The sequence below is a fragment of the Lynx rufus genome, unplaced genomic scaffold (genome assembly GCF_022079265.1).
Source record: "Lynx rufus isolate CCGP_SWC_20201006 ecotype Redwood Valley unplaced genomic scaffold, mLynRuf1.p SCAF_5, whole genome shotgun sequence".
Classification (NCBI taxonomy): Eukaryota; Metazoa; Chordata; class Mammalia; order Carnivora; family Felidae; genus Lynx; species Lynx rufus.
The window spans coordinates 148,441,608-148,465,424 of NW_025814867.1; the positions used below are offsets into that span (position 1 = coordinate 148,441,608).

Genomic DNA, 23,817 nt, shown 5'->3' on the forward strand with positions numbered 1-23,817 from the left:
TCATTGGCTGGATATGCCAACAAAATCAGTCTTGGGAAGCGTTACCAAGAGGGTAGGCTTGTATTTATGTAAGAAAAACAAAATACTCAATTTTCCTTTTCTAAAATAGGCTTTGCTGCACTGATGATACATTTGTCCTTTATAGGCTTACAAGAAGTGGGATGCGTGCGATTTGTGTCACAGGATATGCTAGTATAACGATAAACTCTACCGACAAAGATACGAAAGCGAGGGGCTTAACGGCCTCTCGCTTCATTCCTCCTAAGTGTGGTGAAACAGAGGGTCTATCCGTGTGGTTCCCATTCTGCGAGGACCCTTCCTTCTGCCCTAGAGTTGGTTTGTTGCCGTCCCCACTGGATATCTTGTCGCACCACTAGATGGCGGAAGAGGGAAGGCGAGAGACACGACAGTGGGGCCGAAGGGGTGGTTTCCCGTCCAAGGAGCGTTCCCTCTCTGCCTTGCAGAAAATGTAAAAACCAGAAGCCTTCCGGATGGTCTGTACCTCACAGTAGTCATGGTGACGATGCAGCGGGAATTATTGGAATCGCTGGCTTTTTGCCTGCAAGCAGCCGATAGAGCCCTTCCTACTGACCTTGGCAGTTGCCTTGGCACTGTAATCGGTGGCGATAACAGGAGCCCAGCAGGGCACGGTCCGGCTTTCTGCTCAGCTGCCCACGGGCCCTCTTCCCTCCCAGCTGCAGGTGGCCAGCTCCCCGGCCCCACGCTGCCAGGCTCCGTCCTGCACCTAACCAAGAGGTGGGGGTAGGACCCGTGAGGACTCTACTTCGCGGGCACACATTGTAGAGGAAGACGGGAGAGGGCGATGCTGAGCTGAGAAAAGCTTGTGCAGTGGGTGCGGGCAGAAAAATGACCAGACGTCAGCAAATGGCTTGCCTTGGACCTGAGCTTCAAGAAGGCTGGTTTCCCTCGGTTGAAAGGGAGACTGGAAAATAGGGACTCCACCGTTAGAGCAGGGGATATCGGATGCTGTGGCTGCCCTGTCAGAATCTCCCCAAATACAGAAATTGGGAAATGAGCCAAGAATTTAGCGCCTTGGGGACCGGCACTCTCTGTCCCATTTCTATTGGTTTTTCTCATGTTGTCTCTGTCACCCGCTTAGGGGGTTTATATATCTTTTAGAAAACTTTATCTTTCATAGGCTCCTCCTTCCCCAATTTTGTGGTTGTTTGGGCATTTCTATAAAAGCTGTTCCGTTAGTTCTGGGCCAAGAAAATAATCTCCTGTTGTATCATTGTGTCCGTGGGAAAATCAGTCAATATATCAATTCAACTCACATCATCTTTCCCAGGAATGAAGTTTCCTTATTAAGCATGTCCTTCCCCTAAAAGGTATCAGTGAGTCACATTTCAGTAATGGATTTTTTTTAAACCGGTAGTCCAGATTTTCAGAACCACAAGCCTATGGCACACCTTATTCTGATGACCTAGGTGAATTAGCTATTCAAGGTTTGTAGAGTATTTTTAAGTTCTTACTTCCTGCACCGACAGCATCTGAATCCAAATGGAAAGAGTTAAAAATCCCCTGAAATTATTCAACGTATTCACCGAGAATACTGTGCGAAGTGGGTTTACGGCTCTGTATTTCTCCAACACCGTCCACTGTAGGCGGGATTTCAGAATGTTCTCGGCACAGTGCGTATCAACACTAGGTCAGGAGTAGAATACAGCAAGCAAAACTCCAGAGGCTGACCCTACTCTGGTTGAGCCTCTCTTCTCGCCCCAATGGCACCGTCCCCTAGAGCTTGAGGATGTGCTGACAAGTCAAAAACACTGGAAGCCTGGATGCTTCTATTCACAGTGTGGTAGTGTGCTAACTATCAGTGTGTTTTGGGGATCCCCGATCCGTGGATTGACTTCTGAGTTCATTCGTTGGCTCAGCAAGCATCCCAAATGTCCTAAAAGAAAATCTTCTTTTATTGTTTCTTCTACAATTTCATCTTTCGGAATGGGGCTTCGGGTTTTCTGGTTAAGGGCACCCAGTGTTTTGTGCCATTTCTACCCTTGCGCCTTATTTTATTGAGTAGATCTTTATTGAACAGACTCATGGACAAGATAATGTTAAACCAAACCCTTTTCAGCTCCCTCTTCTCTTGGCTTTAGTCGGAGCGTCCCTATGACCATGGTTCTGGGCAGTTAGTGTGGTTTGGGACAGAAATGGCATCCAGGGAACCAGAGCAGGGCTGGTTTAGGTGATGCCTAAGGGTGGGCTGGACGAGCTGAGGCACCTAACCCACTTAGGGTCCCGTACCTAAGACATGGCCAGTGCCCATCCCTCCCGCCCGCCCTTATTCCCCTGAATGCCCTTCTTTTTGTGTCTGTGTAGATGCCTTTATTTCAGCAACAAGCGAGAGCCCTCACAGAGGCCTGAATGTAGGGCACCGGCTCTTAATCCCATAGGACCTTTCTTTCCCATAACTCGGGGCATTTTTATAAAATTGCCTTCAGTGTGGGGTGGGGTGGGACAGCTGCCTGGTGGTTCAAAGGGAGAGCAAAGGGCTCACTCTGCTGTCCCTCCCTTGCCTGAGGGAGAATTTTTCCCACACTCCCATCTCTAAAGCCCTGTCTGTCCTCCTTGCCCCTTCCAAGTGGGAGCAGGGAGAAGGGTCTCAATTTCAAAAACCAAACCTCTACTTTGGTTTCTCACCCCTCTAGTGGTCGTGGTCAGACCGATTGTGGGGAAGAAGTTGTCAATACTCAACACAATCCAACACAGGTGTGTCGCAAGGGGGCTGTCCTCAGAGAAGGCCAGGTTGACTGGTGTTAGCAGAGATTTTGTTCAAGAGGGATGCTTTTCCTGTGGGGATTGGGAGGTGGGTGCAAAGAAAACCAGGGAGGGCTTCCAAGGTCTTTATGCTTCAAAGCACGTGCCTTGCACATCACCGTCCATTCTGAGTCTTATATGGTATGATCCTTTTCTGGTTCTCGTTTCTGGTTCATTTGCTTCTACGGAAAGTGCTGGATGGAGCAGGGTTCTCATTTGGTGCGTTAAGGGGTGTGAGGTTCTTCCTTTTTTTTTGACCACTGTCTCGAGGGGGATTGATGTCGGTGTCCCTCAGAGTTGCTCTGCACCACTCCGCGAGACCCCCGGCACAGACTGGAGCACGAATGTGTCCACAACTGTCGTGCTACGTGGCCTTCTCTGTGGCTCCTGGAGATTTTTCTTTTGGCTTCCCTCCCCTAGGTTTGGTAAAAGCTTTCAGACGGTTCCATTTGTCGACTCTGACATTTCCCTGGTGCTTTTTGCTTTTTGCTTCACCTTCGACACAGCATAAGATTATACTCCTTGCTTTCCCTCAACCCTCCGAACAGATGCCCGCCACCCGTTTGACCAGCCATCCTGCTCCTGGCTCTGCAGTCATGGGTCAAGACAAGTTTCTGCTTCCCTCTTCCTTCGGACGACCGTTCCCTTGTTTCCTGTTTCCTATAAACAGATCATGGAGCTGCCCCTATAAACAGCAGGGGCATCCAGACCGTGGTAGGCTCCCGAGGGACAGACCTGGGGGCTGCAGCAGAGAGAGACGCCTCTCTGATGCTGCTCAAGCTCATGGTGGGTGAGGGCAGAACACGCCTGGATATCCAGGTGCCCAGGATGAACCGCTGGTGATTGGTGGCATCCCCCGAATCACCGCCAGATTATCTTCGCCTTCCCTTGTCTTCCTGAAATGGAAGGTGCTGGTCTTCTCCTGTGTCGTTATTTACCTACGGGCACCCTCGCGTGAACTCTTTCCAAGTTATTCTATACCAAGAGTCGTATTTTGTTGCCTCCTCTCCGAATTCCAGGTCCCCAAGCCCTACTTTGCCCCTCCACGCAAACCTGACATACGGCAATTCTATATTGGATTTAGGGTCATAAATGACCATCTTTGGAAAACCCCAGCCTCTCCTCTTGTGTCAGCATGTCTGTCTCCACGGGGCAGATGAAGTGACTCATCACCCTGACATTGGATGGCTGCGGCCACAGGACGATTTGCAACAAATTAGGGACACCAGTTTCCCGGCCGCTTACCATAACTGCCCCTTTTGAAAACAGGAGCCTCGGAATGGTTTGTTCCTGGGCCGGTTTGTGGACAACTCTGTGAAGCTGATCTCTGGCTCACTGTCCTTTTTCGAGCGAAAGGGTCAGGGTTAAGGAATCCTGAAATAGTATATGCCCCTCCTTCTCTTTTCCCAGGGGTGAGGGTGGTGAGGGTGGGGATATTTGCCAGAAAAAGCATGTGGCACAGAAATGACTTCCTTATAATAAAGCCAGGGCGTTAGTCTCAGCCTCGGCCAGCCTGTTTGCTGTTTCTCCTTGTCTGGAGAGAAGCTCGTGCCCTTGGCCTTAAGCCACAGGCCTTCCCTGTTGTGTGGGTCAGGCCAGGGCACGGAATACAAGTCTGAGGGACTGGCGATGAGGAAGTGGGGAAAGGCAACGCTTCCAGATAATTCTGTAATGTCTGAAGCCCCCAAATCTCCCCATTTAAATTGCGAACATCTACAAGTCAGTACTGCGTGTCCCTGCTCACTGACAAAGAACTTTAAAATTCGGCACATTTGCTCTCCGTGACCTAGGAACTTGTAAGGAACACACCGGGGCTGCAAGGAAACGCAAAATAAAATCTAACCGTTACAATTGGGGTAGTTACCTTCCTGAGCATAGTTCCGGTAACATTTCGTCATTTTAATAAACTCTGTATCTCTGTATGTATATGTATATGTGTGTGTGTGTGTGTGTGTGTGTGTGTGTGCGTGTGTGTATTTATATGTGTGTGTGTGTGTGTGTATAAAATGTGTGTATTTTGGACTCTGCCTTTGGTTTTCTTGCTTTTGAAGCTTAGAGCCAACCTTTGCTAATTTATACCTGATGGGATTTGGGGTCCCCCTGTTGATTCTTCTGTCTCCTCTCACCAATGCCAAATGATAGTCTGGTTTGAGCCCAAAGCTTGCGAAGCCTTTGGTTTCTTTCTATTTAGTCATGCGGGCTTACCTTCAGATCTCAGTGGACCAACAGGGTGGGTCAGGAAAAACGAGCAAGTTGGTGTGGCTCGGGTTTCTTATTAACCACAGAGATATAGGACAGAGTTTACTAAATTTGCACTGAAATAAAAATACCATCCCATTACACCCTGGATCTGGCCTGGGGTCCCATAGCGCCTTAGGCGATGACCTCTCTCCTCTACCAGAAGTTGTGTTTTGTGCTGGGAACTGTTCATTCGTTTCCGATTCTTGCTGAAGTTCGAGAGCCATGCGGGGATAATCCGTCATCCCATTAGGGACAACTGCAGGAGAAACTACCTAATGCCTAGAAATGGCTCCTACGTAGTACCCTCGGTTGCCATTTTCAGTATACCAGATGTTTTTAAAAAATTATTTAAATATAGTTGACATATATGTTAGTTTCAGGTGTGCAACATAGTGATTCAACAAGTCTGTACGTTATGTGATGCTCGCCACGGTAAGCGTGGTCACCATCTGTCCCTTATTCCCTACACTGTACTTTTCATCTCTGTGACTTACTTACTTTATAGCTGGAAGTTCGTATCTCTTAATCGCCTTCACCTGTTGCGCCCACGAGTTCTCTGTATTTAAAAGTCTGGTTTTGCTTGTTGGTTTGTTCATCTGTTTCGTTTTTTAGATTCCGCACCTCGGTGAGATCAGGTGGCGTTCGTCTTTCTCTGTCTGACTTATTTCACTCAGCGTGATACCCTCTAGGTCCGTCCGTGTTGTTGCAGATGGCAAGATCTCATTCTTTTATGGCTGAGTAATATTCCATCATCGTATCCCTAGTGACTTAATTTGAAATTGTGAGTATCCTTCATAACTCTAGCTGTGTAGTATAGCTATAGCTGTAGTAATTAATATGGCTTCTCACAAGTGCCTCGAACCTTTTGGAAGGAGATCTAAGAAGCATAACTTTATAAAGTGACATTTAATAAGACAAGAGTGTTGATCTGGTTTCGCCTCTTGAGCAAACGCTTGTAGGAAGGTGCAGAAAGGGTCACCAAAGTAGACATTTTCCTGTTGTGTATGAGGAAATAGATAGCGTCAATTTGTGGGAAGGTTAGTGGTTGCTGGGGCTGGTGCCCTCCCGCGGAAGAGAAAAGTAACCACCACCACTTATCTTAACAGTCTGTGGCTTTTTTCTAGATGATTCTCTGAGATTTAGGCTTTTGTGGAAAGCTGGTGTGGGCATTTTGGGCCAGGTGAACTCTTCCGGATGTCACAAATCATGCTGCACAGGTGAACCTTCGCCTTCTACCTGAAAGAGTAACCACAAAGCTTCTGATTTCTGCCATAATTTGCAATTTTTTTTCTAATGTTTATTTTATTTTGAGAGAGAGAGAGAGGCAGAGAGAGAGCACAATGAGTGGGGGAAGGGCAGAGAGAGAGAGAGAGAGGGTGAGAGAGCATTCCAAGCAGGCTCCACACCGTCAGTGCAGGGCCTGACGCGGGGCTTGATCTCACGAACCGTGAGGTCACGACCTGAGACAAAACCAAGAGTCGGATGCTTAACAGACGGAGCCACCCAGGCATCTTTGAAATATTAAAAGGAAAGCATCCTAAAATCCTCATTCATCCTAAACTCTGTCTCACAAGAATTCCCTCCATGACCGTTAAGATACTTCTGATTAATTGGCTAGTTCAGCCTGAACAGAAAATTCTACAGAATGCCTAGTCCCCTTCCCTGTCCTGGTCAATAGAGCTTTCATATGTTGACCAACTGGTGTCTCTGAGGCCCTAGACGTTCTTCTCTGTAAATAGTTCTAGGCCTTTGTCTTCCTTAAAACTTATAGACATTACAAAGAAAAATAAAGACAAAGCAAGTACCTCTTTTGTTTTTCAGGAAGCTACCTGTTTCTAAAGGCTTTTGCAAAAGAGCTACAGAAATCTGAGCAAATTGAGAAAAGCTGGATGAGGAGACTGCTAGAGAGAATTAGAATTTTTTTGTTTTTTGTTTTTTGTTTTGTTTTGTTTTTTTTAGATGTATAACAATTTTTTTTTAACATTTTTTATTTATTTTTGGGACAGAGAGAGACAGAGCATGAATGGGGGAGGGGCAGAGAGAGAGGGAGACACAGAATCGGAAACAGGCTCCAGGCTCCGAGCCGTCAGCCCAGAGCCCGACGCGGGGCTCGAACTCCCGGACCGCGAGATCGTGACCTGGCTGAAGTCGGACGCTTAACCGACTGCGCCACCCAGGCGCCCCAGAATTTTTTTGTTTTTCATTCTGCTCTCCTACCCACTGTATTTCCTCCTTCCTCTCTGCATTGTTCTTCAGTGAGAATCGAGAAATACGTTACAAATCATAAATGGTTGTTTTCCTAACATGAGCGAAGCACACACAATTTTGCTGCTGATCTCAAGTCTGGATGCCTTTTTAAAAGCCATACCGTTCAGCTCCCAACTGTGTTTGGGACCTGGCTGTCGCAGTGCCTAGGACAGAAAGACAGTGCCTTCTTTGGTGGTTTTAATGTGGGGTCTAAGAGGGAACTCAAGGGTAGGGAGACCAGTGCATCCTAGTTTATCCAGGACTTTGCTGTTTTTTTCTTTTAGTAATTTTTAAAATGTTTTCTTTATTATTTTTTTGAGGGGGAGAGAGAGAGAGCATAAGCAGGGGAAGGGCAGAGACGGAGAGGGGGAACAGAGGACCTGAAGTGGGCTCCAAGCTCTGCACTGACAGGCTGACAGCGATGTGGGACTTGAACTCACGAACCACGAGATCACAACCAGAGCTGAAGTTGGATACTCAATCGACTGAGCCACCCAGATGCCCCAGGACTTTACCGGTTTTAAAATAAAAAAATCCAGGGCGCCTGGGTGGCGCAGTCGGTTAAGCGTCCGACTTCAGCCAGGTCACGATCTCGTGGTCCGTGAGTTCGAGCCCCGCGTCGGGCTCTGGGCTGATGGCTCAGAGCCTGGAGCCTGTTTCCGATTCTGTGTCTCCCTCTCTCTCTGCCCCTCCCCTGTTCATGCTCTGTCTCTCTCTGTCCCAAAAATAAATAAACGTTGAAAAAAAAATTTTAAAAAAAATAAATAAATAAAAAAAAAATAAAAAAATCCAGGTAGCCGGAAAACCCTGAGCGTCTGGCAGATTGGGAAGGTTAAGTCCCCCACAGGAGCGAAAAACTAACCTGTGACATTTTCCATCAGCACCTAGTCAGGGATGGATGGTGGGCACGTCTGAATGTGAAGGTGGACAGTCCGAATGTGCCTCTTAAGACCACGAGGGGGCGCCATCAGCCTCCTAAAATTGTTACACAGCGTGATGTTACAGGGGGCTTTTGAAAAGGCAGGTCCTAAAATCCGATGCGGGGCTCAAACTCATGACCTGAGCTGAAGTCAGCTGCTCAACTGACTGAGCCACCCAGGTGCTCCCAGGGCATGCATTTCTGATAGCCTTAACCCAGCTCCATTTTCTGTCCCGACCAGTTTGTCCCTTGCATTTCTACTATGCATTTTCTTATTATTATGGATTCCCTTGAACTACCCCCAATGCTTACTGAAAGGAGATGGGGTAAAACTAACAGGCAGACCTTTACTCTGAGGAAGGACTTTGCTGGAGCTCCATTTAAACAGAGGCCAGTGTCCAGAGTGGGTAGCCGAGGACGAACTCTGGCCAACTCGGGGCGGGGGGGGGGGGGGTGGGGGGGTGGGGAGCTCAGATCCTGCTGTGTGGCCTTGGGCAAGTTACTCTACCTCTCTGTGTCTTAGTTTTCTCACCTGTCCATGGAGATAGTAATGGGACCTACGTCTAATAGGCTCGCAGTCAGGCTCTACATCTAATAGGCTTGCACTGAGTTAATCCGAGTCAAGTGTTTCGAACAGTGACTGGTAGAGTGTAACAGTGACGTTGGTTGTTACCAACAGCATCTTTGTTTTGCAACATAGCCACTCTGTTGGTGATGCCAATGGGAAAAGATTTGCAATCTGTGATCGTCTTCAGGACTCAGGCGAGTTGTTTTGAGAAAATGCATTCAATTATGTGTCTTCTTTTGAGATGGAGAGGTGGGACAGAAATTCTCAGGCAACACTTCCTGGCAGTACTGATCTGGCCAGTCTAAATCCCAGGAGACAGACGCTCCAGCGCGCCGGACTCTGTCCCCAGCGGCTTCTGATTTCGGGGAGACTGGGGCGATTTCCCTGCTTGATGGAGGTTCTTACTTTTCCTTCTAATCCCAGGGGTTCTATGGAGGATGAGAGAGAAATGGTGGCCTTTGTCGAGAGCGATACAGGGATTTGCAGATGAGGAGATCCTGGTTTCTGGCCCGTTTCTGGGCCAGAGGTGGGCCGTTCGGGGGGTGGGTTTGCCCCGCGAACCCCACCGCTGATTTTAAACTGCTTCTCTTTCCCAAAGGTGCCTTAACAGCCGGGAGGGGAAAGAACTTGGTGAGTTGGCCAGGCTCGTGGTAGTTCCCGCCTCCTCTCCCCACCCCTGCAGGCCTCAGCCCCTGTTTATCTGTTCACTCTTCCAAGGACCTTATAGTTGCAAGATTTCAAGGTATCAGCTACCTAATCTGAGCGGTTGATTACATCAGCCTCTGCTGATGTTCTGCCTAGGGAGGAGCAAAGCCCTGCCTCTAGACAATCTGTGAGGACATTTATAATGTTGTTCCTCCCCCTAAAAAAAAAAAGGCTCTCATCTGGGCACAGAGTATGGTGACCAGCTGTTCCAGCCCGCCTAGGGCTTGGAGGCAGGGGTGGGGGGGGGTGTGATGGTGCTGAATTTCCAGTTTGAAAATCAGGGCAGTCCTGGGCACACCAGGAGGAGTTTGTGACCCAGAGATCGTCATTTTGGGTAGGTGGGGAAGGGAGCCCCGTGACAGGCAGTCTGGGGGGAGATGCTTGAGGACAGAGGAGGCTGGCCGCGCTGCTGGCCCCGTGGGTGGGTGTTCTCGGGGAGAAGGAGTGGTTTCGCTGTCTTTAAAGGAACTGCAGGGGATGAGGAGTTTGCTAGAACTTCGGAGGACAGTGGCCGTTTGCTCCACCATGCGAATTTTTGTGGGTTTTTTTTTAGTGTTTATTTTTGAGAGAGAGAGAGATTGGGGGAGGGACAGGAGAGAGGGGGACAGAGGATCCGAAGCGGGCTCCGTGCTGAAGCAGAGGTGAGTTTTTATGAAGTGCCTTCCACAGGCCTGGCTCTGTGCTGTGGACGCTGGTGGGGGCATAGGCAGAATAGGAACAGTGTCACAGACACTGCAAGGGGCCACGCAACCACCTGTTGTGCTCAGGAGGCTGACAGGGTCCGCCCGAAGGAATGCAAACCCACAGGAAACAATCCATAAATAATCTGGTGCTCAGCTGGGCAGAACTGACTCCCCTGGGAGCAGAATTCAGCAGAGGGCAAAAGAAATGCCCAGCAGAGAGTCAGGGAAAGGGAGTCCCTACCTGTGGGGAGGCAGGAGTTGGATGGTAGCCAGGTGGACCAAAGGTATTGTGGGAGGGTGACATGGGATAAATAAGAACACGGCAGTTGGCCAGAGAGAGAACAGCATTTGAGGAGAGTGATTAGCTTGACTGGTATGTTAGACAGTGGAAAGTGCCAGCCTTGAACACAAAACAGCCAGTTATTTCACCAGCAAAATGGGTGTATTCGGGAATGGCAGAGGGATTGCAATTTGGGACATGCAAGTTATGGCAAAACCTCGGGTGAGTCTGGAGAACAAAGGAAAGGAACACTACGTTAGAGAGAAAAAGGAGGGACTTGCGAGGGACTGCTTTGAGCGAAATTCTGTTGGAGAAAAGTGAGAGTTCTGGGTGGTGACGGTTTCTCATTGGCTGAGTTGTGGCAGTTTCTCACTGGCTGGGCTGTTGCCGGGTCGAGAGAAAATCTTCTCCTGCTGAGGTAGTAAAGCTGGCTTCTTCCTGTGGGAAGGTGCAGGGGATACTTCTTTCTATTGGGTCTGCAATGGAATTGGTTGGGCATGAGAACTTTTTTCTTTTTTTTTTTAAGTTTATTTTGAGAGGGACAGAGAGAGAGGGAGAGAGAGAATCCCAAGCAGGCTCCACAGAATCAGTGCAGAGCCTGATGCGGGGCTCGAACTCATGAACCTTGAGGTCATGACCTGAGCCTAAATCAAGAGTTGATGCTTACCAGACTGAACCACCCAGGCTCCCTGGCATGAGAACTTTAAGGTTTCTTTTATTCAGGTTCACAAAAGGAGGAGAAAGAAGGAAGGAGGGAAGGGGCAACAGATGATGGAAAGTTTCCGTTTGTCAGGCATTGTTCTCTGTAACAAGTAGTTAATTCTCACCCAACCTGAAGAGGTAGGTACTGTTATCCTTACATTGTAAATGAAGACCGAGCTGTAAGAGGTTGGGTACTTTGCCTTGGTCACACTGCTGGGAGAGCACTGTAATGTGAATTTGCATTTGAACAACATTCCAGCAGCGTGATCTAAGATCTAAGGAAAATGGCATCTTGTCTGGGTGGTTCTGGAGATAGAAAAGATCAGAGGGGCTAGGATCCTTAGGCTGACAGACCAGCAGGAGACTGCTGCAGGAATTTGGGTGGGAGGCTCTGAGACCAAGGCAGGAGTGATTGCAAAGGAGGAGCCATCGCTGTGCTGGGGGACAGACTGATGTTCAGATAAAGGGTAGGAAAGACTGGGTTTCCATCTTCAGGACCGGGAAAGACGTTTGGGACCATTGCCTGGATTCAGTTTGGGAGAATAAGAGAAATCTTTGTTCACCTAATCTTGTCCATGTCTTCAGGGCAAGTTACTTAGCCTCTCTGAGCCTCAGTTTCCTCCATCTGAAAAACGGGAGTAGTAAGTAGGCATCTTACAGGAGTTTGAGAGGATTAAATCCGATAATGGCTGTAAATGGTTTAGAACCATATTTAAAATCAGAGCAGGTGTTCAATGAGTATTTGCTCTTATCAGTTTTTTTTGTTGTTGTTGTTTTATTACAGCTTTTTTTTTTAACGTTTATTTATTTTTGAGACAGAGAGAGACAGAGCATGAACGGGGGAGGGTCAGAGAGAGAGAGGGAGGCACAGAATCTGAAACAGGCTCCAGGCTCTGAGCTGTCAGCACAGAGCCCGATGCGGGGCTCGAACTCACGAACCGAGAGATCATGACCTGAGCCGAAGTGGGACGCTTAACTGACTGAGCCACCCAGGCGCCCCTGCTCTTACCAGTTTTGCAAAAACGTCTGATTTTGGAAGACATTTCCTTCAAAAACATTCTTGTTCGACAAGGCAGTGATAGGCTCATTTGTTTCTCTCCTACTTGGTTGTAATCATTTTTCTTCATTTGATCTGCAGCTCTAGCGTGTGGGACTTCAAATCCTGGTGGGGATTCTTCCACAGTGTGGAATTCACTCTCTCCCAGTGACAGTGGATGAAAGACAGCTGGCAGGGCTCTCGTTTCCTTAGTGCCAACTGCAAAAGTGAGAAAGGAGACCGGCTTTAGCTTTATACAAGCAGAGACCTTTGGTGTCGTTTCCAGAAAAGACTGTTCCCTTGGGCTTGTCGGCCCTGCCATCGTTCAGGGCGAGCACAGCTCTCCAGATGTTCTTTCCTCTGGACCTTTCCCCAAGAGGTAACTCCCCAAGACATGAGTGCCAGCCCCTTTGCATCCTGGCTGAAGATGTGTTTGCTTTTGCAATTAAGAAAACGACCTCAGTTGTTAATTTTCACTTGGAATACATAGAGGAGGCGTTACTTTTGGAGGGAAAAATATCTGTGGCTTTTTAAGGACTGTACAGTTTGGCATGAAAATCACACTAATTGAGCCTTGTTAAAAAGCTCCCTAAATTCCATAATTGTCTGTTCTGATGCGCCCCAGTTTGGAGGAGTAATAATGCTGATGCTGTAGATGATAATGACAATAATAGCCGCCTTTATTGGTGCCCGGGAGACCCGAGTGTAAAACGCCAAGATCCTGCAAGGCATAGGCCTCCTTATCCCCGTTTTTAAAATGGAGAAACTGAGGCTCAGGGAGAACACATGAACTGCCCAAGGTCACACGGCCAGGGAGTGGGTCACAGCGGCTCTCCCTGGCTCCAAGGTCTGCTGCACTCATTCCCCTTGACCATACTGCCTCAAAATAGAAACTTCCACTGTCAGGCAAATGGAAAGAACTACACAGTTTTTTGTCTTTTGTTTGTTTGTTTGTTTGTTTTGTAATTGACAGGGGTATTCAAATCACAAAGTCTCAGATCTCTTTAAGTATTACATTTTAGGTCAAACCATTAGATCGAGAGACTTGGGGAAGACTTTACAGAGTAGCTCAGGCCCTCCCTCCCTCTCTCCTACCCCCTCACCCCCTCTCCCCCAACCTCCCTGCCTCCAGCCCCCTTCTATTCTCTTCCCTCCCCTTAGCTGTCCCTCTTCACGGGTAACGTCATAGTAGGAAGAATTGGGAGCTTCTGGAAGGGAAAAGTTCAGAAAAGTTGGCTTAGAAAAAAGTGAGCGGGGAGGGGCTGGGAGGCACTTTCTGAAGCCGACCGGGCTGCAGGTGTATGGGAGCGACTGGACTCAGCACCCCCCCCCCCCCGCCGCCGCCCACCCCAGTCATTTTCTAGTGTTTACTGCATGTCAGGAACTCTGTCGGGGAGTGAGGACGGGTCTCTGACTCCACACACCCCCCTTTTCAAGGATTAGAGCGATCCTAGTACCCCCCCTTCCCCGACTTCCAAATGGGAGCAGGAAAAGACCCAGTGGGACGCCTGATTTTGTACCATTTCCCACAAGGCTTTCTCCCTGGGAGGGGACAGTTTCCCCAGCCCAGCCCTCCAAATGGCAGGCCTCGGTGCAGACAGGGTGGGCATAGGCCGGGTGGCACGGGGAGCAGTCACCCACTCCCATGGTTGGCGCTTCTGGCTCTTTCTCTCTGGCGATGCCGTGTCCGGCCTTCCACTGGGGTCAGCTGCCACCAGAGGAGAGTCCCCGCCCATCCCTTCGACCACACTGTTCTTCTCAGAGGGTCAGGTGGCTGCCCACGGCCTCCCACTCACACTCTGCCTTCTGACCCCTGCCTCCTCTGGTCAACTACTGTTTGTGTTCTGCCGAAGTTCTTCCGGAACGCTGGAAACAGAACAGCCCGTCATTACTCACTGCTTTTCTCCAAATCCCTGTGACGGAGCCCCATGAGCTGTTTGCCCCCAAATCCCTCCTGGTTTCCTGCAGGGACTGGCATACCTCCCTACACACAAGATGCTCATCCTGCCCTCTTTGGTTGAAAGTCGGCCGTCAGAACAGGGACAATTAGAATATTACTGATTTAGGGGCGCCTGGGTGGCGCAGTCGGTTAAGCGTCCGACTTCAGCCAGGTCACGATCTCGTGGTCCGTGAGTTCGAGCCCCGCGTCGGGCTCTGGGCTGATGGCTCAGAGCCTGGAGCCTGTTTCCGATTCTGTGTCTCCCTCTCTCTCTGCCCCTCCCCCATTCATGCTCTGTCTCTCTCTGTCCCCAAAATAAATAAACGTTGAAAAAAAAAATTAAAAAAAAAAAAAAGAATATTACTGATTTATTGCCTCTTCCTCTACCTTCTCCCTGTTCGCCCCAAGTGTCTTTCATTACATTTGGGTAGAGTAGGGAAAGCGCTTACTCTACAGAAGGTGTTTCACGTTTAGGTCCACATAGAATTTTCTAGAAAGAAGGTAGAGCCAGGGGTGGCCGGCTGGCTCAGTCAGTGGAGCATGCGACTCTTGATCTCAGGGTGGTGAGTTTGAGCCCCGTGTTGGGTGTAGAGATTGCTTAAAACTCAAACAAAATCTCAAAAAAAAAAAAAAAAAAAAAAAGGAAGCTAGAGCCAAATAGAGAATCAAGGTGGTGGGTGTGTGGCCTGCTCTGGAGGAAAGGAGAGGGCGGGTGCTGAGGAGCTGCCAACAATACCTTGAAGGGGTGTCATCCCCGTGTCAGGTCTGGACCAGGATGCCAGGAGTCCATTTGGTCCCTTAAAGGCGGTGGCCGGGCAGGAGTCACTTTAGTGGAAGGTGGGGGTGGGGAGGGCGTCCCTTACATGCAACCCCAATGCAACACCAGAGAGGTCATTTGCTGGAAGCAAAAAGCAGTGGAAGGAAATCTGAAACAAACAAACAAAAATGTCTTCATTCCCCACATTCTGAACGTGCACAGGGTACGTGGGAGAGGTTCTAATTTGAAGAGGCCTGAGGTGAGGAGGGATTTTGAGTGTCATCTGGACCCTTCCGCCTCGAGCCCGGAGGGGCTCTGTGCCAGGGAGGCGGGCGCAGGCCAGGACCCGCAGGATTACAGAAATTCTCAAGGCCACAGGAACTTCTCGGCACGTGTCAGTGGCATTAATGTCTTCCTTTCGAGAATTCCCGTCACAGGTGCTCGGGAAAGTCGCGTTTGAAAGACAGATGTGCCATCCTGGGTTGTCCGGGTGCCTGGCTCTTCCCTGGAAACAAGACACTCCAATCTCTCAAGCTGCTTCACCTGATTTTTATCAGAAACGTATACGTACAAGAATCTCCCCCTGCGGGCCAAGAAACCCTGCTGAGACATTTTTTTGCCCAGACTGTAATTAGCCCGAGAGAATTATCAGCAACGGAAAGTAGAACTTTATACTGTAACACGTCCCAATTACGGTGACCGTCAGTTATTCACTCCTACCGTATGAGGATTTATCCCATCATCGCGTCTGGTTAATGAACGTGACAAGACGACCCAGTGTTCCTCCCAGTGTTGCTCAATCCCGGGCTGTGAAGATGGCCTATCTCCGCCTTGATTTTGGCTGGCGCGTCCCAGCACTGAAGCACATTAAAGTAATCAAGTCAGGCAGCAAGGCATCTTGGGAACTCCCACCATGTTCCCATGACCCCCTTCGTTTACGACAGACCGCGACAGGGAAGTGTTTTCAGAGCTACTTAAGATGAGACGCCCCTGCCTATGTAAATCCTGTGTTGGCAGTTGGCTGATTCTCAGAAACAACTGGCAGCTTCCAGTTCACTAGCCGTGCTGGCTTGTGACAGTCCTGTTTGGAGGTCACACGGGGGTGGGGGGGGCAGAGTGCACTTGTGGCTTCCCTCACTGCCTTCCAAGCTCTGGGCCCCGTGGCCTGCAGGCCGCTGCCCCCCCGCCCCCAGCCACACGTCTCTCTTAGGTTTGTGCAGTTCCAGAAAGGAACCTGTTACCAGGTTTCTGTGTGTGCAGAGCTAGGTGACAAAGGCAGGTTTTTTTTATTTGAGATGTTGGATGTTTTTGGATGTTTTAATTTTATTTGAGACAGAGAGAGAGAGAGAGAGAGAGAGAATATGAGTGGGGGAGGGGCAGACAGAGAGGGAGACACAGAAGCAGGCTCCAGGCTCGGAGCCATCAGCCCAGAGCCCGACGCGGGGCTCGAACTCACGGACTGCGAGATCATGACCTGAGCCGGAGTCGGACGCTCAGCCGACTGAGCCACCCAGGCGCCCCAGGTTTTACTTTTTAAAGAATGTATTATCGCTTCTGATCCCTTTACTCTTCCTGAAGAAGGAGGTGGCCTGAAGGACAATTTTGGGGGCGGGGGTGGGGGGAACGCCGACCTGAGCTGGGGACAACGCAGAGACGGAGCTAGGCAGAGACCCGGGCGATGAAATTCTGCGGCGGCAGAAAGCAGCCTGGTGCAGACGGGCCTGTTCCCAGACTTGGAGTTCTTTGTCAAGGTGAGCTGCGTCCACGCACCAGTGACGGCAGAGACGCACGGGCTCAGCAGGGATTTTGCCGCATTCAGGATGAGTTATAACAGGATCTCCGAGGTTAGAGAGACAAGGGAGAGAGAGAAAGGAGACGGTTACCCCACTCCACAGAACTTATCTTAGACTTTACTGTGCTTACTGTAACCACTATAAAAATAAGAGGTTTAGAAGCTGCCAGCGAGTCAGGACTGGCCAAAATATGTGGCTCTGTGTCCTTGTGATTTCATGTCCCCGCCCCCCCCGTTGGCTTGATTCTGCCCAAACCTGCAGTGGTGAAGAAAGAAAGCGCCATGATTTAAGAGGTCCTTGCAGCGAGCCGCTGGGGGTTTATGTAACTCAGCTCTGCTCGCTCGTCCGAGGGGCTGGGCTGGCCTTCAAAATGGCCTTGGTAGGGGTGGGGTGGGGGGGACCCCGAGGCAGGGAAGGCGGTCCAGCAGGGTGCTGCTTCAGGGCCCACCTGCTGGGGACTTGCAATGACCACTCGATGGGGGTGTCCTGACCGGCCACCTCACCACCCCTCCAGATCCCGAAGCTTCAGGCTCCAGGTGGGGGAGTCCCCAGCCTCTTCTCACTCATAGGTGGACAGGCCAGCACATGCCTGGAGGGGGAGGGAGAGTGCAGGGGGTGGACAGGTGTGAAGAGAGTGCTTGGAGCTTAGGGGACTCTGAATTCAGTGCTCTGAGTCTGTTGGTGCCATTTTACGGCACGATGTCTGCCTTCATGGGTCCCTGGCCACCAGCATGACACCATCTTGGGCCCGGCTTGTTAGAAATTCATATTTTCCCGGGCCCCAGGCAAGACTTGCTGACTCCAACTCTCTGCAGTTTTTTTTAATTAATATTTTTACTTAAAAAAAAAAAAAACTACCGAAGTAACGCATGCAGTCAAGTAACCCTATGTTAAGACTCCGCCACGTGAAATCAAAGAGAGTGAAATCTTGCCGTTTGCAACAACGCGGATGGAACTGGAAGGTATTCTGCTCAGTGAAATTAGCCAGAGGCAGACAAATATCACATGACTTCATTCATGTGTGGAATTTAAGATACAAAACAGATGAACGGAATGGAAAGGAAGCAAAAATAACATAAAAACAGGGAGGGGGACAAAGCATAAGAGACTCTTAAATACAGAGAACCAACTGAGGGTTGCTGGAGGGGTTGTGGGTGGAGGGATGGGCCAAATGGGTAAGGAGCATTAAGCAGGGCACTTGTTGGGATGAGCACTGGGTTTTACGTGTAAGGGATGAATCATTGGATTCTACTCCTGAAATTGTTATCGCACCATATGCTAACTAACTTGGAGGTAAATTAAAAAAAGAAAAAGAAAACAAGACTCTGCCACTTGAATACACCCGTGTAGCCACCACCGCCTTCAAGATGCAGGACATTTCTGGCACCGCGAAGTTGCCCTCCTATCCCTCCCAGATGAGAGTCCCCTCCAGGGACAGCCGCTCTTCTCACTCCCGTCATCTAGAGAAGCTTGCCTGTGTCTGAGCTCCTTTGAGTCGGCTTTCTTCCTCTCAACACTATGTATATGGGATTCATTCACATTGTTGCTTATACTAATAGCTGAATTTTCCCCGTTGTGATGTAGCGTCCTACTGTACGAATATACTACAGCTTATCTACAACGAATGGATAAGTTGTAGTATACATATATATTTTAGTATTTTTGTCTTTTATTTTTTTCTGTGCTTTTTAAAAAGTATTTCTGTCTTTTATTTACTTATTAATGTTTATTTATTTTTGAGAGAGAGATAGAGAGAGAGAGAGCGGGGGAGGGGCAGAGAGAGAGGGAGACGCAGAATCCAAAACAGGCTCCAGGCTCCAAGCTGTCAGCACAGACCCTGACTCGTGGCCCGAACTCACCGACTTCGAGATCGTGACCTGAGCCGCAGGCAGACGCTTAACCGACTGAGCCACCCAGGCGCCCTTACTCGTTCTACTCTTGATGGCATCCGGCCTGTGTTCAGGTTTTGGCTGTTCTACCAAAGCTGCTAAGAACATTCCTATGAGTGTCTCTCGTGCCCATCAGTACTCTGCTCCGTTGGGAGTAGAATCGCTGGGTCGTCGCGTTTACGCTTACTTAACGTTGGGAGGTTAGTGCCAAACACTTCTCCAAGGTAGTTGTGCTGTTTGCACTCTGGGCAGCAGTGAATGGCGGGTCAGTTGCTCCGCACCCTTGTCCACACTTGGTGGCGTCAGACCTTTTCATTTTGGCCGTTCCCATTTTGGCCATTTGTGTGGCCCCGTCCCTCCGTGGCTTTGCTTTGCGTCGCTCTGTTGCCTAAACATGTTAGGAACATTTTCATGTGCTTATTGGCCTGTTTGGGTTTCGTCTTTGGTAACGGGGCCGATCTTTGATTGAAAATTGGGGGTCTCTTCCCCTCTTGATTTCTAGGGACATGTGGTTATTAGCAACCCCTCCGGGTGACTTAAGCACCCCGCCTCTCCGAAGGTCCGGTCTTCTCGCGTCTCTCTTTCCCTTTCTTCAGTCCCCAGGCCAGCAGCTCACTTCCTGCCTCGAATCCTCCGGGGACGCAGGTTGCAGACACAGTGCGGTCTCCTCCACCTTCTCTTAACTGTGCGTGGCAGGGATGGGCCTCTCGGATTGACCGTGGCTGTGTCACCGAGGTCTGGCTGGGTGCAGTGCTTGCGGTCTGGAGATGTGAGGAGTACGGCGAAGCCACCTCCTTGCCTTTTTCAGCAGGATTTTGTTAGCGCCACGAGCTGGTCAGGGACGTGCGGCCTGGTGGGGAAAGATGGCAGGAGACAGAAGGGTTTTGGACCTTCCTTTGTTGGCCTTGCTTCTAGCCCTCCGTTTCCCAGGGCTTGGGTAGCCGGGCGTCTCCTCTGTCTTCTCCAACCCCCGTGCCTTCCTTCTCGGCCACAAGCCCACGAGGAGAAGGACGTGTGTTCCAGACGTGACTGCCTGTGTGTGGGAGAGGCGTGTGTGGGTGTGACCTGCTCTGGGTCACCGGGGAGCGGCCGCCCCACCCTCAACACCTTCTCAGTACGAATGCTTCCCATGTTTCTGCCACCCCATGAGTCAGAGGAGGGGACATCAAGGTGTGACAGTGTCCAGGAGGGATGGTGTCTCGGGGGGAGAGTCTGCTGGCGTGTTTCCAAGCTGGAGCATCTTGGAAAGAGCACGTCTTTCCTTCGCACATTTGGCGACAAGGAGAGCTCCCGCCTGCCTGTCCTTCCCTGTGGGAACCGTGCTGCTCAGAGGCCCAGTGTGGCAGGAAGGGGTGAGCGGCGGGAAGGAAGAAGGAAATGCTCCATGAAGCCTGTTCGTGTGCCCCCTGCCCCCTCCCCGAGGGGGTGGCCGACTGGCTCAGAGGCTGAGTGAAACGGCCCCAAAGGCTAGTGGCAGTGTCGTGACCACCAACGCAAGTTTGTAACGGGTTTGTGCCATGCCTTGCGGAATCTGGCGCTTAGAATTGCGAGCCTCGCTCTGATAACGATTTCTTTTCCCACCTAGGCTGGCTACGATGGCGAGAGTATTGGGAATTGCCCCTTTTCCCAGCGCCTCTTCATGATTCTCTGGCTAAAGGGCGTTATATTCAACGTGACCACAGTGGACCTGAAGAGGTAAGAGGAGGTTTCCACGTTGTTGAGACTGGCCCTGCCACGTCCCCCCCACCCCTGCCCCCGCGCACGTCTTCCCACCCACTCACACCCCACGCTCCCATAACCCCCACACACGCCCCGCACTCACACACTCCTAGAGCCCACAGGCGACATCGCGGCACGTCCATCCACGTCGGGGCCCCGAACTGAAGCCCGGGTGTGGGCTCGTCAGTAATTACAGGACCCGCTCAGACATAACCAGGGAGGAGTTGGGGGCACCGTTAAGGAACCTGCTCCCCAAGCTCCTGGTCAGCTGAGCACCTCTCCAAAGCCCGTGTGAGCAGCTCTCCTGTGACCCACAGGGGAGAGAGTTGGCTTTCTTACCTCTGCGCCCAGACAAGAGCCACGCTTTCACTGTCGGTAGGACGTCTTGGGAACCCATGGTCTCCCTTGAACTTCTCAAGGGCTGCTCCTCGTAAACCGGGGGGGACGCGGCTAGGCTTTGGGGGAACGAATTCAAACCTTGGCGACCGTTCACAAAAGCTGCCGCTCCCCTCCCCCTCCCCCCCCCCACCAGGAAACCCGCAGACCTGCAGAACCTAGCCCCCGGAACAAACCCTCCCTTTATGACTTTTGATGGTGAAGTCAAGACGGATGTGAATAAGATCGAGGAGTTCTTAGAGGAGAAATTAGCTCCCCCGAGGTAGGCCTCATAAAACCAGCATTCACCATCTGATCGTCCCTTTGCCCCTTTGCAGACAAGCCTGAAACTCGTGGCTTCGTGTATTTGGTTTTTTGCGGCCGTGGTACGTCCGTCCTTCCTTAGCCGTGCCGCGGTGTGCCGCAGAACACACAGCAAGAGCAGAAGCCTTGGGCGACGGTGGCCCGGGTCTCTTTGCTTCGTTTGCACCTGCGGTGGGGCAATTAGGGTTTGGCAGCAGGAAGCGGGGAGGAGGCGGGCCGATGTCGCATGGGTTGGCCACTTCTTAGGTCTGTGGCTGGGAGGGGAAGGAGTGCACGTTAGCGTGTGATGTCGCGGGGCGCCGGATCTAGAAGGGAATCTTCTAGCACAGTTGGAGGTGCGGGTGGGCGGCCGTGTCCCGGGAGAACAGCAAAGGCCTTCTCCCCAGACTGTGCTGCTGCCACACCTTGAACACAAAGAGATTAGAAAACCATCCGAGGGGGAAGGTTTTTCACTTTTATATCCACTCAGAGAAAGACATGTTTGCCGCCCCCCGTTATCTGTGCTATTCCAATTCTGAATTTTTCAAGGTACCCTAAGCTGGGGACCCAACACCCTGAATCTAACTCTGCAGGAAATGACGTGTTTGCCAAATTCTCGGCATTTATAAAAAACACCAAGAAGGATGCCAACGAGAGTGAGTACCTGCCGTCTTCCTGTTCAATGCTCTCCACCTGGGGTGCCCCTCGGCCTCTGGTGTGGCTTCTTCTAAGGTCCTGGGAATTCTGACTGATTTCCCTGGGGGTAGGGACCTGTGTCTAGAAATCAGGAAAAAGTACCTTCGACGTAGAATCTGCACGTGCGTTTCAAGAGGTCAAATGCTTCCCCTGGAGGTTGGGAGCCCAGAAAACAATAAGCTTAGGGGCGAAGAATCACCGCCACGAATTCCCCTGCCGGACCGCGGGAATCCGTTTCAATGAAGCTTCTGCCACTGCTTACCTCATTATGGGCCTCCCATAAAAAGTTTTGAATAAACGGATGAGTTCTAGAAGGAGCAGTGTTGTGTAGACAGCAGAAGTATTTTCCAGGGAGGAGTGAGTCCTTTATTCAGATCTTAGAAGTCCACATCCTTCCCTCCCAATTCCCCAGTGTGGCCCAGCCATGTGTCGGGAGGGAGAGGAGATCAACTCCTCGTTTCACGTCGAGAGAAAGGTAACGCTAACTCATACGGCTGGCTTATCTTGGTCATTTCTGGCCTTTCTGTTTTAGTTTATGAAAAGAACCTGTTAAAGGCTTTGAAGAAGCTGGATGATTACTTAAATAGCCCTCTGCCTGATGAAATAGATGCCTACAGCACTGAGGATGTTGTCGTTTCTGGAAGGAAGTTCCTGGATGGGGATGAGCTCACGTTAGCCGACTGTAACCTCTTACCCAAGCTCCACATTATAAAGGTTTGACGTTCCTCCTACCGTAGCTGCTGAACACACGAACGGGGCCTTATTTTATTTCGGCCGGACATTGAAACAATCTAAAAGGCAGACTCCTGAATTAAAGAGTCCGTTGGTTTCTGTTTGAGGCGGTCAAATCCCAGACGTCAGATACATGGATATTCTCAGATATGCTTTAGGTAGTCTCGAGAAACTTCTGGGAAGTTGGGCCCCACCCCTCCATCCTCACTGCTTCTCATTTCAAGTCTTGCCCCCACATCCTAAAGAAAAGTTATATGAGAGCAACTTGAGGGCAACATTGATTATACCTGGCATTTAATGCTCGAGGTTTGGAGACAATGCATGGAATCTGGGAGCACTGCAGTGTGAATTCAGTTGTTGGTGATAGAAACAGTTCTGTCTGGGGATGGCAGAGATGTGTCTTCTCAGCTCTTAATATCACCCCCCTACAGCTAGGGAGCAGCTCCTTGGCCGGGCCTCTGCTAGATTTGGCATCCTGTCTTGCCAGATAGTTGAACAGGAAATCAGCATTGTGGGTCATATATATTAGGGTTTAAAGTCTCCCTAGACCAGTGGCTCTCCACCATTAGTAGGCATAAGAATTATTTGGGGAGCTTTCTAGAATTGAAAATCCTCCAGTCCAGCCTCTGGTCTACTAAATCAGAACTTCTAGGGGTGACCCGGAGATTCCAAAGTAGATGGCCCTACCCCTGGCCTCTGGAGTTATGGTGGTCTCTAAGTAGTGCCCCCAGCCTTCACGTCTCATCAGTTGTTATCATCATTATCACCACTGCAATGTTCTTGACCCTCAGTAGCCTCAGAGGCCCCAGGAAGAAACCCAAGCCTTGTTCTGGGGCATCTTGATGATTAAAATCCCCTCAAGTTCAAACCTGGGTCCTCGGTATAAAGATGGGGGAGATGGGCAAGAGGGGGATACAAGTCAAGGACCCTGTAATTTCATAACTCATGTAATTGCCAGTTAGAAACTCACAAATGAGGATCACATAATCTGTGGTGCTGATGTTCCTGTAGGCTACCAGCTGCCCCTGGTTGTCTTGCCTTTCCTTCCTGTATTTTCTTCTTCCTTCCTGATTCCTTTCCCAACTCTTGTCCCATTTCTCTTCCTTCTTCTCTCTTCCTTGTGGGGCTTGAGGGATACCAACTTGAAATCCAAGCCTTGAAGATGTGGCTGAGCCCTCAAGCGAATGTTTTTTTCAATAGCTTTGCCAGGTCCCCGGCATCTAAAATGTAACAAAGGCATCTCAACTCGTCAAAACCTCCTCTGTTTGGGGGCCAGTTTCCAACCAGATATTCACACAGTTGTGTTTTGGTTTAGCCCCTCTAGCGAACGTGTTGTAGTCATTGCCATGACCAGTGTAGCCTCACAGCAGTACGTGGAGGTTGGGGGAAGCAGGAGAGATGCTCCGACCGTTCAGCACTGATTGCCACTTGTTCATCTCCTATGAGGAAAGA

At 50.2% G+C, this 23,817-nt stretch overlaps 1 protein-coding gene across 2 annotated transcripts in view; it reads left to right on the forward strand.

Annotated features, from left to right (window-relative positions):
* The window catches only part of CLIC6 (chloride intracellular channel 6), a 44,895-nt gene that overhangs the window by 15,325 nt on the left and 5,753 nt on the right, over positions 1–23,817 (forward strand). The window contains exons 1-5 of one of the 2 annotated variants that reach the window (XM_047100141.1): positions 16,592–16,609; positions 20,126–20,235; positions 20,792–20,917; positions 21,487–21,593; positions 22,166–22,347. In XM_047100141.1, coding sequence (XP_046956097.1) covers positions 20,180–20,235; positions 20,792–20,917; positions 21,487–21,593; positions 22,166–22,347 — 471 coding nt within the window. In that variant the 5' untranslated portion in view covers positions 16,592–16,609; positions 20,126–20,179. Of the gene's footprint in view, positions 1–16,591; positions 16,610–20,125; positions 20,236–20,791; positions 20,918–21,486; positions 21,594–22,165; positions 22,348–23,817 lie in introns of those variants that run through there. The other variant, XM_047100139.1, reaches the window with a different exon arrangement.